This window comes from Arachis stenosperma, chromosome 7 (genome assembly GCF_014773155.1).
Source record: "Arachis stenosperma cultivar V10309 chromosome 7, arast.V10309.gnm1.PFL2, whole genome shotgun sequence".
Lineage (NCBI taxonomy): Eukaryota > Viridiplantae > Streptophyta > Magnoliopsida > Fabales > Fabaceae > Arachis > Arachis stenosperma.
This window is the reverse complement of record NC_080383.1, coordinates 2,218,434-2,235,947: the sequence shown is the minus strand read 5'-3', so window position 1 is coordinate 2,235,947 and position 17,514 is coordinate 2,218,434. Positions and strand designations below refer to the sequence as shown.

The window sequence follows — 17,514 nt, the reverse complement described above, 5'->3', positions numbered from 1 at the left end:
TAAAAACTATCGTCAAAATGCTTTGATTAAAAATATGAAGGCTTAGTTATTATTTATTATTAATAATATATAAAAAAGTAAAAATATAATTATCTGCATTTACACCATTAGAAGAATTACCATCATGAATAAAATTTTGTCAAAAAAAGAAGAATAAAATTGCATACATAGTAAATTTAAAAAATAAATATCGTTAAGTAATTATGTTTTTTTAATAAATAGTAAAAAATTAAATATCATTAACTATATTTTTTTCAAAAGTAACCCTTTAAGTTATTATATTTGGTATGGTTTATATGTATATCATTTAAATTGTCATTATTTTTAATTATAATAATCATTTATCTTTAATAATTAATTTTTCATACCTTACAATAATTATCTATAAAAAAATATATATATCCTGAAAAAAATTTTAAATAAATAAATTTATTCCTTTTGCCCTATTTTCACATTAAAAAATTTTTTGTTCTGTTTTTTTTAATTGTTATTATGTTATTAGAATTGTTAAATAATATTAAAAAAATTCTTTAAAAATAGAAATAGCGATGACACCTTGGATAATTAATTCAATAGAATTAAATTTAAACCAATAAGATGATTCAATCAATTATACAAATAATAGCATATTTATAAATATTAATAATAAAAATAGTCTCACTAATATAAATGATCAATACAATAATTATATGAAAAAATAACTAGTTACATAATTGCATAATTTTTAAGATCTTATATAGTTGAATAATCTAATGGACAAATAAAAATATATCTATATGATAATGTCCTAATATTTTAGCATACTATAAATCATATTATAAATCTATATATCATATTATAATTTTAAGTCAACTCTTTAAACACATTATAACATAACATAAACCATCTAAAAAGATACACCAAATTAACGAATATCACATGGATCACAACATACACTCTAAATTGTCACGATATTTCAAATAAAAAGAACATCAATATAGAGAAATCAATGAATATAATTAAAATAAAGAGCAACAAAGAGACACACAAAAAAAATAATAATAAAGAGAATCAATAAAAATATTAACATATAAACCACATACACGAACAATAATGTATATATTAATTGTGAATCATAAAAAAAAGACTATATATATATATAGTATGCGCCTAATAATAAGCAATTAAAATAAATAAAAAATATAAAAAAATGAAATGTTTAAATAAAGATAAAAAAAAAACAAAAAATAAATAAATTTCGAAAATTGTACCTTAAACACGAGAGAGGGGGGAGAGAGAAGAGAGAGCGAATGAGTAAAAAATATTTGATAAATGAAAAATATAAAATGAGAAAATAAAAGGTGATACATATATAAATGAAATATACATTTTTCTTAATAATTACATTACTAATCTGAAATATAAAATGAGAAAGAAAAGGTGATACATATATCCAAGAAAGAAAATAAACTTAAAATAAAAAAAAAGAAATTTTATGTTAAAAAATGTAAAAATAATATATTCAAAAAGAATAGTCGTAATATATAAATTGAGTCAATAATTTAAATTTCTCTAAAACTAATTTAATCAAATACCAACATTAAAAATAAATTAATTAAATAATATTTAATCTATTCTAGTCCTTAGACACGTATAGATTAGAGTCATTCTCGTGACGACAATCAACTGAAACAACATCGTAAGTTCGAACATTTAGAATTTGTGCAAATTCAGATCATTCCCTTGTTCTTTGAAAACCTTCTGTATCCCTAATAGGGTTGAATCACAATTCTTTTTATGGAAAAAGAGTTACGAATGTGGCTTTGATGTGTTGAATCACTATTTATATTTGAGTGTGACACCTATTAAATTCTAAAAGCCAAATAAAATAGTATATTTGATTTTATTCTCATTTAATTCTAAACCAAAAGTAATAATGACTTATTTAATTCAGCATTTATAATAATAAATGAGATGACCATTATATAAGTTATTTAATATAAAGTAGCTTAATTTGCGATTATAATTAACATATGTATTGCCCATAAATAGATTAGGAAATAACATTTTCGTAACAAAATAATCATTCAATTTGAATTATAATTAATTGATTGATAGAAATTATATTAAATTATATGATATTTAAATAATTAACCAAATTAATTAGTTGATATAATTAATTTATTATAATAAATTAAATTCAATGAGTTAAAAGAAATAAATCGAAAAACACCATCACAAACATGCCACGACAGCTTTATCATTAAGTAAAAAAATTTAATTTTTAAATAATAGAATATATATTTACAGATTATTATATTAAACATAGACTTAAAAAAACACACTAAACAAAATAAAAGTATCAATGGTAAAATATAACCTAAAAAATCACTTGAATTAAAAAAGAAGCTGTGATGAATTATAATAAATCTATATATGAGAAGTAATAAAACTAAAATAAATAATTAAAAATAAAGTAAAAAGAGCAATTAAAAAAAGATACAAAAGATAATGTGTGGAGTAGATAAAAAATGTATTGTAATAGAAAATTAGTATAATTATATAATACAAAGGATGAAAGAGAAAAATCAAAATATGATTTTATTAAAAAAATTTCAAAAAAAATATTTAACAAAACCTATTAATCAATTTTTACAAAAATATTACAAAAAAATTAAATTATCTTCAAATAAAATAATAATACTCTTAAGAATTATTAATCAAAATAAATAAAAAAATAATTAATATAAAACAAAATTATAGAAAAATATCAGCAAAATTAAGATAAAAAAATAAAAATAAAAAATTACAAATATTTTATGTGAAGTACAAAATAAAAAAAAGAGAAAAGGGATATATAAAATAATAAGATAATAAATTGAATTAATTGAATTCATTTATTCCATTGCTTTATATATTATTTACTAAATAATTTAATAGTTATCTCGATCAAATTAAATAATAAATTAGTTATAATTAATTTGGTTTAATGAATCAAACAAAATTTAAAATAATTTGATATTTACTCTAATTAAATTAAATATTTGAAGTTATAATTAATGTAATTTAATGAATCAAATAAAATATTAAATAATAAAATATTTATCCTAATCAAATCAAATTACATGATTGATTAGTTATAGTTAATACAATAGAATGAATCAAACACATTAAATTGAAAAATAATTTAGTTAATTTGTGTCTTAAGGACACATTTTAAAAATATTTATTTTTCAATAATTTTTATAAAATATTTTTTATAATATTTTTAACCTATGGTCTAAAGACACAGTTATAATAACTCATTAAAAAGTACTTAATTAGTTAATACAAATAATTAGTATAATTGATTTAGTTCAATAAATTAAAAGAAATAAATGTACAAGGAAGAGATGAACAGAAAGTGAAATTATAAAAATGTGTAGCCATTAAAAAACAATAACAAAGTCCTTTTTAATTTTTTATTTATTAATTATTAATTTATTATAATTAATTTCACAACATTTATTATACGTTATTCATCTTACAAATTAATGCAATCAATTAATTGATATCAATTATCGATAATTAATTATAATTGATATAACTCATTTCGCTATACTTTCTAAATAAATAATTAAAAATGCACCTTAAATTTATTTTGTTTATCTTGAATTCTAGATTTTAAATAAATAAACTCTTAGCTATATACACCTTAAATGATAAACCTTAAACTCTGAAGTTTGTTATTGTTGACTAACTAAATTTTTTTTTTTTTTTGAACTAGTATGTCAACTTCATTCTATCCTTTTATAACTACGTAATGTCTGATTTAACTTTAAAAAACTTAATTAATTACTTCACATCAGATATAGATATTATCTTGTGTTTAATTATAAAAACAATATGAATTTCTAATAATTTCTAGCTAAAAAGTCTTCTTTAATTTTTCACATGAAATGAAATGAGTATTGTTATATTTAAGGAAAAAAAATGCTCCTTTGATTCTAAAATAAAAAATTCAACCATATATATATAAATAAAAAATTCAACCATATATATATATATATATATATATATATATATATATATATAGGTGAATGCTACCCAACCCCCTCTAAAATAACATGTAAGTTACCCTTCATTATGTGTCACATTGTAATTGGTCCTTATCTTAACCATAGTTGGGTTATTTTATAATTTATTATTCTTAAAATATCAAAGCTCCACTCCCGTTAATTGAAACACATTTCACTCCTCCATTCTTTGTTTATCACTTCATCACCTATATTTGGTCCTTCCAAGCACCGTCGCGTTAGTGACAAGAAGAGCTAACGTCATCGCCATGCCCTCCCACACAACCTCTCTTCCCAGTCAGTGCCTCTTTTTGGCGTGAATCACTGCTTACCCACATCATTAATGGTTAATTTGGTTATTAAATTTGTTTATTAAAAAAACATATCTTTATTTAATTACGTGATGGAACATATATTTATATGTAAAATATAATATAATAAAATAAATCTATTCAAAGTATTTAAAAGTATAATTAAAATCATGAACATATAAATATAATAATAAAATTTGTACTCCAAAAAAATAAACATATTTTTTTTATCATACATATATTATTTAAAAATAAATATATTATTAAAATTAATAACAGAAATTTAAAATGATAAAATTCAACTTTTTTACCGTATTTTTTATAGTATTTTTATTTTTTAATTTTTAATTTATTAGTACTTTATTATTTAATTAATAATTAAACAAATTATTTTTATAAAAAATTATTTTTTATATTATATTAGAGAAGAGAACAATATAACAGTTTAAAAAATAAATTATATAAATATTTAAGAGATAAATATAAAATACATATCTAAGTAATGTTTAGTTTGATTATTAAATTTTTTTATTAAAATAAATCTTTATTTAATTACACGATAGAACATATATTCTCCCTTTTTTTTCCAAGGCCTAAAGGACAAATTTAGACAGGGAGAATAGAAGCTAAAACTAAGGTCAATAATGGCATATATACTACATGCATGGAAATTAATGGAATAGGGAAAAAGGAAGTCCAAGACAAAAGGGGCACGATCCAGGTCCATGTTTAGAATGGAAACTACATGGCATGCATTGACGAAAGGGTTGGAAAATTTGTATATTTGAAGACTTTAATTTGTAACAAGAACGTATTTGCTGGGATGAATTGATGGTATGATATTTAATTATTTTTTAATAAATTATTATTTTTACTCATAAAAATTGAAAATGCTGACACATTTATCTATAAAAAAAATATTATTTGTATTCATGAAATATGAATTTTTACTAATAAAACTATCCAAATTCAAAAAAATATTTAAAATTCTTAAATTATTCTCTAATATAATCCATCTTTAACTTCTTCTCTCACTCCACACTACCACTTTTTTATCCCAAACTCTACCATCACTCAAACTCTTCCTCACCACCACTCTTATCTTTAACTACCACCATCACTCAAAATGGCTTCTGCGCCTTCGAGAAACATTCCAAAAACAATGACACTAACTGCTATCTCTAATGTTCCCTTGCTCCGTATCTCCTTATATTTTTTGTCAGAAATTCGATTATCCTGCTGTGTGAAACTCCTCCAATGATACCTATGATTGGCTCTTTTATAGCACGCCTCAGCTTGATCTCATCCACGCCGAGAATTTTGAGTTTGAAGATGACCTGAGACCGTCCAAGAAGCGATTGAACAAGTTCTGGAAATTTTCGAATCTTTTCAAAATCAGATCGAAAAAATTTCGACATTGATAATTGACCCATTAGAAACCGAAAAAGCTTCACTGAATTGAATTTAGAGAACAAAAATAAAAAATGGGTGAAATTGATACCGAAGCAATATTTGCCCTTGATGTAGCCTATGCGGTTGCCTTGGTCATCCTCCTCGACAGTGCCTAGTAGAATGGCGCAGGTTAGCGATAATCCTTTCATGTTCATGGTGTTTGTTGATGTTGCTCAGGACTACGATATTGTTGGAATCAGAATAAAATTTTGGATTGGTAGTTGCAGAGTGAAAATTTTGGAAATCTGAGTGCAATAGCGGAGTAGTGCGATTGGGTAAGAAACTAATGGCAATAGTAAAAGCTAGGCTTTTGGATTTGGAAATGGAGAAGAAGGAATTAGACACCATCAACAATACTATGCTGTTTTTCACCCACTCAAGCTTCCTCTATCTCGTTCTACTGATCCAATTTCACATTTTTATTTATCTATTTACTTTAGTTTACATTCCTGATTGAATTTCTAATTTCTATGATGCAGGACAAATTTGTACTATAGTACACTTGTAGAACACCTGAGTTCAAAATCACAAAGGCTTGCCTCTGGAGATGACAGCGGCTGTTTAGGTCAGGCGGCAGTGGCGAAACCACACCTCTCTGCCGCAGTGTCGTTTTACGCTAACCGGTCCAGGAAGCTTGCAAATTTCGGATGGCGGAAATGATGGTGGTAGTTGAGAATGAGAGTGGTAGTGAAAAAAAATTTGAGTGGTAGTGGGATTTGATATTAGAAAAGTGGTGATGAAGATAAGGATAATTTAGAATTTTTATGTTCTAAAAACCAGACCAGACTGATCGGTTCAACCAAATTAACTAGAAATCGGTCATCTAATCGGTCCAGTTGACTTCTAAAATCGTTCTATAAAAAATTGATAAAAGAATCGGTCAAATCGGTGGTTAACCGATGAACGGAACGAAACGAACCGGATGGGTTTTTTTAGAAGTCCGGTTTTGCCATCCTTATAAAAACGGCGTCTTTTTTTACGCTTAAAAAAAAAAGAAAACGTTCAAAAGGCCTAATCCCTTCGACCCTAACGCCTCTCTCTCCCCTTCCAAGTTCCAACCCTAATTTCCTCAATGAGTTGAAGGCTGAAGCCAGCAGGAACGCCTTCACTCCACCGTCCTTACCACCATTGGCACCGGCAGTGGCCACCAGTCGTTGCCACCATCACCCCTCGAAGCTTCTGTCGCCATTGTCGTTGTCGGGTGATCCGTTTGAAGCTTCTGTCGCCCTCGTCGTCGGAAGGTCGGGTCATAGCTTCTGTCGTCGATCGCCTCTGTCCTGTCGAACATCTCTATACCACTTTAGGTTGTCTCTGCTTTCTCTGCCTCAGTGAGATTTTTAGTGTTTTAATTAATTTTTTTGATAAACTCATAATGATATGAATTGCTGGCTTGCTGGAGTTGCTGCAGAGTTCTTCAGTTTTCAATTAATATTGTTTATTCTATTAATTATATAAATCACTGGCTTGCTGGAGTTGCTGTAGAGTTCTTTAATTTTTCAATTAATTTTTTTATTCTGTTAATTCTGTTACAGAATTGCTGTAATGCTAAATGCTAAATAGAATTTTAAAATCATTTTTCAAAATATTACTTCTATCTCGTTCATGTCAACTTTGGTTCCTGTTTTCAATGTTGTTGGCGAATAATATACTACAAATAAAATGACATCAATGCAACTTCTATGTTTACTTACTAGATATAAGTGAGAAATAAAAAAATAGGAAGTATCCAATTGAAATTTTAAATTTCAGTTTATTGTTTTTAACTATGATAAACTTTTAGGGTTTGTTTGATAAACTCTCTTTATGTATTTTGATTTTTATTAGTCATGAATGTTGATGTTTAAAGTTGTTTGTGAATTTTTAATAAATAATTTATTATGTAAAATTATAAAATTTTAAATTTTTATCATGTTAAAAATTATTGAATTTTAATATTTAAAAGTATATATATTAAATTTTTGATATTTTTATTTTATATTTAATTAAACCGGTTAGATCTCAATTAAATTTTTAAACTATTGAACCCGTTATTTTATTAATTTATTGACCGATTCGGTTCTCGCAACCTTGGTTTGAGATGGACTAGTATTTTTTTTTTCGGTTCGGAGCAAGGTGTTAGTCACTTTTCTTTTGAGTTGAAATGTGTTAAACCTGTTTGGTTAATTACTTGTTATGTTTTTATTTTCAAAATAGATATTAACACCAATAAAAATAATGAAAAAAATAGCGAAAAATAATGATCGGATACTTGCGAACTCTGAGTTTCTGATAGTATTGTCATCTCTTTAATAACCAAGAGAGTGAGGGATTTTTTCCAATCCCTCGTAATGATATTAGAAGGGTAACTTAAAAAAAAAAAATAGAAAATAGAAACATTGCGTATATAATATAAGCGGCATGACACTTCAATTGTGTATTTGTGTTCACATTCTTCATTAAATAATGCTAAAATGCTATGTGAAAAATAATAAAAAGGCTCGAACTCCAAGCTTAAATCTCGTAATCCTATATATTCCTATTATAAATTGATATTATTATTATTATTATTATTATTATTATTATTATTATTATTATTATTATTGTAAAAATAAAATATTTTTTTACTTATGTGACAGTTAATGTCCCTTTCATCCATCTTGTGATCATTTCAAGTGCAGCTTCTGGTTGATCCATTGGTACCAGGTGCCCAGCTTCATTTACCTGTTTTGTTTATTAATCTTGTTAGAGTGAAATTGAATAATTAAATTAACCAAGTAATTAATTATTAATACAGCCTTACTAAACACAAACCTTAAGGAAAGCAAGTGGGCCGTAGCTTTTTAGTGAACCGGCTTGTGAACCGTTGACCACAAATTGGATTGTAGGAGATGCTCCAAATTGTTCTTGACCTGACCATTTCATGGCATGAACCCACCTTGAATTCCCTGCTCAATGAAAGAAAAAGTGACTTGTAAATATCTAAAAGTGTGTATTAATCGAAATCGAGTTTAAGGTTTAGGGTTTAGAATTTAGTGAAATAGTAATGTATTTTGAAACAAATAAGAAGAATAACACACTTTAAAAAAGTACCTGATATTAGGAGTGACAAATAAATTAGCATATTTTAATTTTTTTTATAATTTTACAAAAAAAAAAAGTTGTCCTAATTAACAATTTGCTCTTTTAAATTTGAACCATTAATATAAATATAATAAATATACAAAAAGTTAAAATTTATTTAATTAACAAACAATAATTCTTACTTAGTAACAAATGATTAATAAAGACGAGACATGTATGTTGATACCAACTACAATAATATTAAGGGTTATGTTAGGTAATTAATGATTTTTTTAAACAACATAAACAACCACCAATTAAATAAAAATACACTATACTTTTAAATTATCCACCTAAATCTTGATATTAGAATAACCATCCGTACACCTAGTGAAATAAACATCTGATATATCTATTATTCACATTGTTTAGTATTTTTATTGTTTACCTATACCTTTCCTAATATTAAATATAAAATAGTTCATATTCATAAAAAAATTACAATAAGACATTTCAAAGATTTGAAAACATTCACCAAAGTAACAGAATAATTGCATAAAGGGGCTTACCAAGCCAATTGCAAATGAGATGTTCTTCACCAGCATACACAAGCAATCTAATACCATCTTCAAGAAGATTTGGAATATCAACTTCCAAGTTCTTCATCCAATCCCCTTTCATAGCGTAATACACTGTCTTACTACATGAAACAAACTCCAACTTCCCAACACCTAAAGCTTCCCTCACTTTTTCTTGGTTCAAAAATTTCTCTATGCTCGATAAATCATAGCACATATTCACTTCACATTTCTTTCTGATGTCGTAATACTGCAATATAAACATATATAATATAAAATTTAATCTTTTTATCAGTCTATCAAATTTAAATTCATGTAAATATTATATATATATATTTTTGTTTCCTACGTTAATATTGCCGGTGATGGATAGGATACTATCGAATATACTTTCACATTTACCATAGGCTGTCACACATGCTTTTTCACCTTCTTTGGCTACAAAATTCAACACAATAATAATAGTGTGTTAATATTAAACAAATTAAACCTAATATATATTGATGCGTGTCACTCTATTATATATATAAAAAAAATTAAATAACAATATGCATGAAATAATTAATAATACCGCAAGTTTGAATGGCTTGTTCACACGGTGGGATCAACTTATTGATACTTTGATGTTCATCTTTTGTAATTAATTGATTGTCTAATGCATAATCAGTGTATGCTTTGTATTGAATTCCAGGATTAGTTAATCCATTACCAATAGCAAAACCCTGTAATTAATTATATAATTACGACCTATAGGATCAAATTAAATCAAACAATACAACCGTGACAATAAATAAATAAATAAATAAATAAATCAAGACCTTAAAATTTATATGAATTCCTTCTTGATTTTTGTTTCCTTGATGAACTCGAGATGCTAAAGCTGGAATGTAATGTCCAGCATATGATTCTCCAGTGATATAGAAGTCATTATTCACAAACTCCGAGTGCTCTTTGAAAAATGCCTACCATTATCAATAATAGTAAAAAGAAAAAAAATAATGGATTTTAATTTGTATTTTATGTACGACATATATAGTTATTAAAAATAATTATTTTTGAAAGAATTATTACCTGCAAGAAGTCGTACAAATCATTGCTAACACCATTCTCATCATGGCGAATGTCAGAGTCATCAGAAGTGTAACTAAAACCTGTCCCAGTGGGTTGGTCAACAAATAGAATATTTGATGCCTGAAAATATAATATTATTATATATTTAACTTTAATTAGTTAATGAAATGAAATTATTCCCACAAGTAAACATAGTTGGTGTAACGGCTTTGATTTAACTAAAGTGGGTTGTCTATGACTTTACATTTATGAAAATGAAGCATAATAATATCATAACATTTGTAGCAATTATATAATATGAGAGAGGATAATAATCTATACAATTAATGGAGTAATTAATTATTATTATTAGTACCTTGTCCCAACCATAATCATTCCATACAAGTGAGAGGTTATTAGTAATTTTGAAAGGACCATTTTCATAGAACAATGCAAGTTCACTGCCACACCCTGGTCCTCCAGTCAACCATATCACAACTGGGTCATCTTTATTGTTCCGAGATTCAAAGAAAAAATAGAACATCCTACAAAAAAAAATCATACAAATACAATAATAATTAATTAATACAATAATAATAATTTTTTTAATTTATTAAAAATATTAATTAATGGTGACCCTAGATAACCTTGTACATGACGCATCCACAAACACTTTACGTGTAGGACAATGTGACATAGTAGTGGCTTCGAAAATATCACATTCATACATCTAAATTTATATAATTGATTAAAAAATATATAAAACTAACCACATGTATATGTCTATCATTGTGCAAAAAGAATGAAAAGGGTGATGTATAGTAACAATTATTGTTTGACCTTAATCATCACAGCGTAAACAATTTTCTAGTTGACATATTATTACTTTAATTTATCACATGACCCTTATATTATATATATAAATAGTAATTGATGAGAAATAGTAGTAGTCAACTATGTTAGATGAGCCTTTTTAACCAAAATATATATCCTCTTTTATTGAAACTTCAATACAAACCTCGTTTAAACTTTCCACATTAACCTTAATATACCAAAATACAATTATGTGAATTTATAACAATATATAATGGCAATATATGAGTTTATTGTTCAAAATTTCTTTTTAGTATTATCCTTTTTAATTAATTTATCCACTTAACGTCAGTTATTTATCTCTGAAAAACTTAAAATCTTTTTAGTTGCTTTTAATCCAATTTATCTTTTTTGTTAACGATATCACAAAAATGAACACATATCTAAAATTATTGACCTTCAATATTTTGATTATTATTATTATTATATATTTTTTCATTTAGATCTATGTTTTGATCATTATTATTATATTTTTTTTTTTTACTTTTAGTAGCTATGATTTATATAATAAATCACTTCATTTTTGGTAGAATTTAAAAATACATTCATCTCATGTCAATAATATATTTGCTTTTTAAACTTGCTCCTTTTGGCTATGCTGGTTTTGGTTGTATCATTCGCAATTCTGACGGATGTTGGTTGAAAGGTTGCACTGAAAAAGTCAAAGTGTGCAGTGTTTTTTTTGCTGAATTATATGCAATTTGGAGAGGTTTACTTCTTGCTTGGGATAGTGGATTTCGTGATGTTATTTGTGAAACATACTGTTTAGAAGTTCTTTTCTTGGTAAACCAAATAATGCTTGGTAGGGATATTCCGGAATAGGATTTGGCAAAGTATATACAGGAGGTTATGAATTGGAATTGGAGAGTCCATGTTCTTTTAATTCAGAGAAATACAAATACTATTGCAGATTGTAGGGCTAAAGCAGCTACTTCTGGCGCGAACATTCACTCGAATTGGAGTCAACCATGGAGTGAGTTTCAACATCTAATAGATTTAGATATGAACCTAGCCAATTAATTTGGTTTTGTCTCTATTTTTTTTCTTTCTTTTCTGTTTAGTAAAAAAAACATTCAGATACTCATAATAATAGTAGAATTAGTCCAAATCAAAATAATAGATAGAACGGTAATAATATTAGTGGGTATAAATTTACACTATTAATTTAATATGTGATTTTTTTTATTATAGTACTATTTTAATGTACTCTAAATTTTTATTATGTATTTATAATTTTGATGAAAATCATTCTTAGAAAAAATATTAATCTTATTTCTTAATTTTTTTTGTCCAAACAATATTAAATCATTTATATTAAAATATTTAGATAATTCAAAAAATAGTATTTATATGTTAATAATATGTTTTTTAGATATTCAAGTATTAAAATTGGCCCAAATAATATACTGAATGATGATAACATTAGTTAGTTCACTTAGTTGTGTATCTATAACAATATATAATGGCAAAATCTGTTTTGGTGTCAACATTTTTTTTCAATTTTGCCCTTTCTAATCATCTATCCCACAAAAAACTTTCACTACTTCACCTCCTCTTTTATCACATACATTTACATTCTCTCTTATCTCATTCATTCACATTCACAGAACTTTATAATTATCTCTTTCTTCTCTTGCCATCTCTCATATCAGATTACTGTTACTGCATAATAGAAAAAAAATTTTCTTTTCTTATCCATCTTCTCTTGCATCCTTCTCATTTCACTTAATTATAACGTAAAACTAATATAATTTATATTTCCGTTGTCAAATATTCATAATAACAGCGAAACTGTGTCCAAATAACAGACTGAATAATGATAATATGGGTAGAAATTCTGTATATTTATTTAATTTAATAATATATTTTTTCTTAAGTTTTGATTCAATAAATCTTTAATTATTGTCCTAAATAATATTGTTATAATTATTATATTATGTTAATGTACTTTAAATTTATAATAATATATAACGACAATATCAAAAAATTTTGGTGTCTAAATGTAAGTTTTAATATTATTTTTAAAGAGAGGGATTTATTATTAAAAAGAATTCTCCTGTACAAACGTCAAGTTACTCTAAATAATTTTTTTTTATCTATTTTAAACAGCAACTTCATTAATATTGTTGCAGATTTTTAAAGAATAAAAGTAAAATAGTTTAAATAGGATAATTTTTTTAAATAAATATAAAAAATAATTTTTTTCTTTAAATTATTATTATTATTATCATATTATTTTAACATATTCTTGGTATTTACTAATTTACACAATATATAATGACAATTGATGTCTAAATTTAAGTTCTAATATTATTCCTTAAGAAATGTTTATTATTAAAATTTTTTTTCATCAGTTACGTTAAATAAAAAAATTTCATTCTACCTATTTTTTCACACTAATTTCATTAAGATTTTCTTATTGGATATAGATTATTATTGTTGCAGATTTTTTTATTTGGATATATTTTTAAGGAATAAAAATAAAATAGTTCAACAGAGTTTATTTTTTTAAAAATAAATTTACGTAAAATACTTTTTCTCTTCAAATTGTTATCTTATTCTTTTAATATATTCTAGGTACCTACACAATATATAATGTCAATCGGCGTCTAAATTTAAGTTTTAATATTACCCGAATAAAAGAACTTTCACATATTTTTTCCAGCAACTTTATTAAGAGTTTTCTATTGGATGTAAATTATTTATGTGATTTTTTTTTATTTTGGATATACTTTTAAAAGAATAAAAGTAAAATAGCTTAACAGGACAATTTATTTTAAAATTACGCAGAATAATTTTTGTACCAATATATCGGAATTCATTGTACATATAATTTATTCTTCTAAAAATTAGATGATTGAAAAACTATTAATTATAGAAGAAGTCTATTTTTTGACTATAGAAATACATATAATTTACTCTTGAATGTAATCAAAATATATATATATTTAATTTTTTAAATTTTACATTAATTATTAAAATCATGATATAATAAATGTACTCTTATAAAAAATTAAAAATAACTTCATAACTATTTTTTTATCTTGGAAGGAAACATGACTTAATAAATATAAAGTCTAATTTAAACAACTATAGATAAGTAAATTAATTAATAAAAAATGACATAAAATTTAACTTTTTTGTTATTTGGTACAAAAATAAATATAATAAAATAAATCACTATTCTCATATATAATGACATAAAATTTAACATTATTCTTTTCTAGAGCCATCTATTTTTTTAGTTTTTATCCTTATATTATTTTTATGCTTTATTTTAATTTTATTAAACAAAAAAATGTTAATGTCATTTAATTTTAATTTTTAATTTTTATCACAAATAAAAATATGTGACTTTGTATGCATTAGATAATAAAAAAAACTCATAATAGAAAAAGTTAAATTTACTTTTTCGTTACATTTATAGGAGTGTAGATAGATGATTCACATAAGAGTTATGAGATTTTTTTTACTTTATTTTTAAAGTAGTATTCACTTCTGAGTGTAATAATTATGAACTAATACATGCACGGTGGTAACTAATTGTGATTGGAGAGAAGATAAAAAGAGAATAAAAAATCGAGGAAGGAAGAGAGAATAAGTCAATATAAGAGTAGTAGTGAGGTATACGTAAATAGATAATGGTAAGAAAAAAGAATAATAAAAATAAAAATTAAAAATTATAAAAGAATAATAAAACTAAAGATAATTTAAAATGTTGAATATAAAATTATAAGAAATAAATTTTTGTAGCTATTAAAATTATGTGAAAGAAAGAGTGATTTAAATATAAATTTTTATATCTGCTTTAAATTAAATATAATTGAGAAATAAATAAATTTATAAATATTTATAAATTTTTATCTTCATTGGTACACATAGTAACAACGTAATGATTTTAGTATTATACCTAAATTAATTTAAATTTAATTATTCTATATATTAAAAAATTAAATAACTTATAAATTTTATATTTAATTATTTTATATAAAATTTTTGAATGCTTGATATCTTAATTTTTTTTAAAATGATAAAATATGACTTTAATAAATCAAATAAGAAAATAATTCTTTTAATAAATCTTTAACAAATCAAAAGTTAACACAATGGATATGTATGGATCAAAGTGATAAACAAAAATGAGAGTTGCGATAATGATACAATGGTAATTGATTGTGGTTGGAGTTAATAAAAGAAGAAAACAAGGAAGGAGAATGAAACAAGGCAAATAATTATAAGAGAAAATGATAAGATGTATAATAAAATTAATATGATGAGATGATATAATCAAAATAAAAATTAATCATTTTAAAATAATAATAAAATTAAAAATAATTAAAGATATTTAATATAAAATTAAAGAAATAATTTTTTATCTATTAAAATTATGTATAAAAAAAAGTGTTTTGAATATAAATTTTTAAATTTACTTCAAATGAAATAAGATTGACAAAATAAATAAATTTAATATATAAATAATATTAGTAAATCTTTATCTTGATTTTGTTACACATAATAACAAATTTTTTTTATTTTTAAATTTAAATTTATTTATTTAATACTTTCTACATATATTAAATAATTTAAAATATTTTATTTTTTAATTATTAATAATAAATTTATAATTTTAAAAATAAAAATATAAAAATATTTTTTTAACTCAATAGAAAAACGACAGTGCCTGTTGAGCCGCTAGTAAAACATAATATCAAAACTCTATCAAATGATTATCAGAATTACTCTAATGTGCCATTGTTATTCCAACTTTAATAAACAATAACTATATATACCTAAAGGTTTTTACTATATTTATTATGAATTTAATTTTATTATTTTATACACTGACTGACAGTGTTAAATATTTAATAAAATTGTTCAATTATATATGTTTTTTGAATAATCATTCACATAATAATAGTTAATATAAAAAATAGTTATTTTTATTGATATATCCTTGTATAATTAGATGTACATGTAAAACTGTTTTACATTAAAAGTTAATAAAAATTAAAATAAATTGAATTTACCTTGCAGCTTTGGTGTGAATAAGAGCATAATATCCAGCGTGGTGACCAAGATCATCAACAGAAGGATGATCAGAATCAGCAATAGAAAGAAATGAGAAGTTCTTCTCAACAATTTTTCCGGGGACAAATACATTTTCGTCCTCATCATCACCTACTCCTCCTCTTATGATATTAGCTGGCTTTGTCGGAAACAGATTAAGGCTTCTTATGAGCCTTTCTGCTCGAGAGACATGATGAAGATCATTACTATTATTGATAGATGATGGAGAAGTTCTTATTGCATAGGATAGAGTAGTAGAACACGAAAAGATGAAGAAAAAAAAGAACAGGAAGAAGAGAAAAGGGTGAGAGATTATTTTGTTGAGGGTTAGTGATGGTGATGCCATGTTGCTTGCTTTTTGAAAAATGTGTGAGGATATTGTTCTGAATTTATAGCATTTGGTTATGCTAATTAACTATGACAATTAATGTCAAGGGTTATATTTTTTATATTTAATATTATTTAATTATTATAATGATAATTAAATATAACAATATAATAATTAAAAAATAAAATAAGATCTTTTATATTTATTTTTGACTAATTTTTAAAATTTAAAATTTAAATTATCCGAAAAAATTGAATTTCAACTATGTCAGATTTGATTATTATATATAATAACATATTTAGTTATTCTAGTTAGGGTTAACCACCAATTATGCTCCCGGATTTTGTAAACGCTGACAATAATGCCCCCCACTTTTATTATCGATAAAAATATCGTTGGATAATTTTAAAATGTGCACCAAATGCCCATCTGGCAAGTGATGCCTTCTCCGTTGACGGAAGTGTGTGATGTGACAAACAGAAAAGCTTGTGTGGCAAATGAAAAGCTTACCTAGATCCATTCCCAAATTTCCTAATTCAATAACCCTAATTCCTAATTAATAACCTAATTTCAACTAATGTATTAAAAAGTTAAAAGATTTTAACACTGTGAAAGAGGGTCAAAAAGAGTAAAAGAGTTAACACTAGAGTCATAGTAGCCTCTCCATCTTCTCCTCTTCAAGCAACTGTTCAAGACCATAGTCAGTCCATCGTCGCCGCAACGCTGGTTTGGAGGGACATTGTCGCATGTTGGTGGTTGTTCATCTGACAAGGTACGCGTAA

At 24.5% G+C, this 17,514-nt stretch overlaps 1 protein-coding gene across 1 annotated transcript; it reads right to left on the bottom strand.

Annotated features, from left to right (window-relative positions):
- Positions 1–8,181: 8,181 nt before the first annotated feature.
- Positions 8,182–16,750, bottom strand: LOC130941830 (serine carboxypeptidase-like). Its single transcript, XM_057870430.1, has 9 exons — positions 16,365–16,750; positions 10,841–11,009; positions 10,486–10,605; positions 10,233–10,376; positions 9,986–10,136; positions 9,764–9,852; positions 9,406–9,664; positions 8,588–8,721; positions 8,182–8,497 (listed from the first exon to the last, which is right to left on the bottom strand). Exons 1-9 carry the CDS (start codon positions 16,748–16,750, stop codon positions 8,402–8,404), a joined length of 1,548 nt encoding a protein of 515 aa, XP_057726413.1. The 3' UTR covers positions 8,182–8,401.
- Between the last annotated feature and the right edge of the window lie 764 nt (positions 16,751–17,514).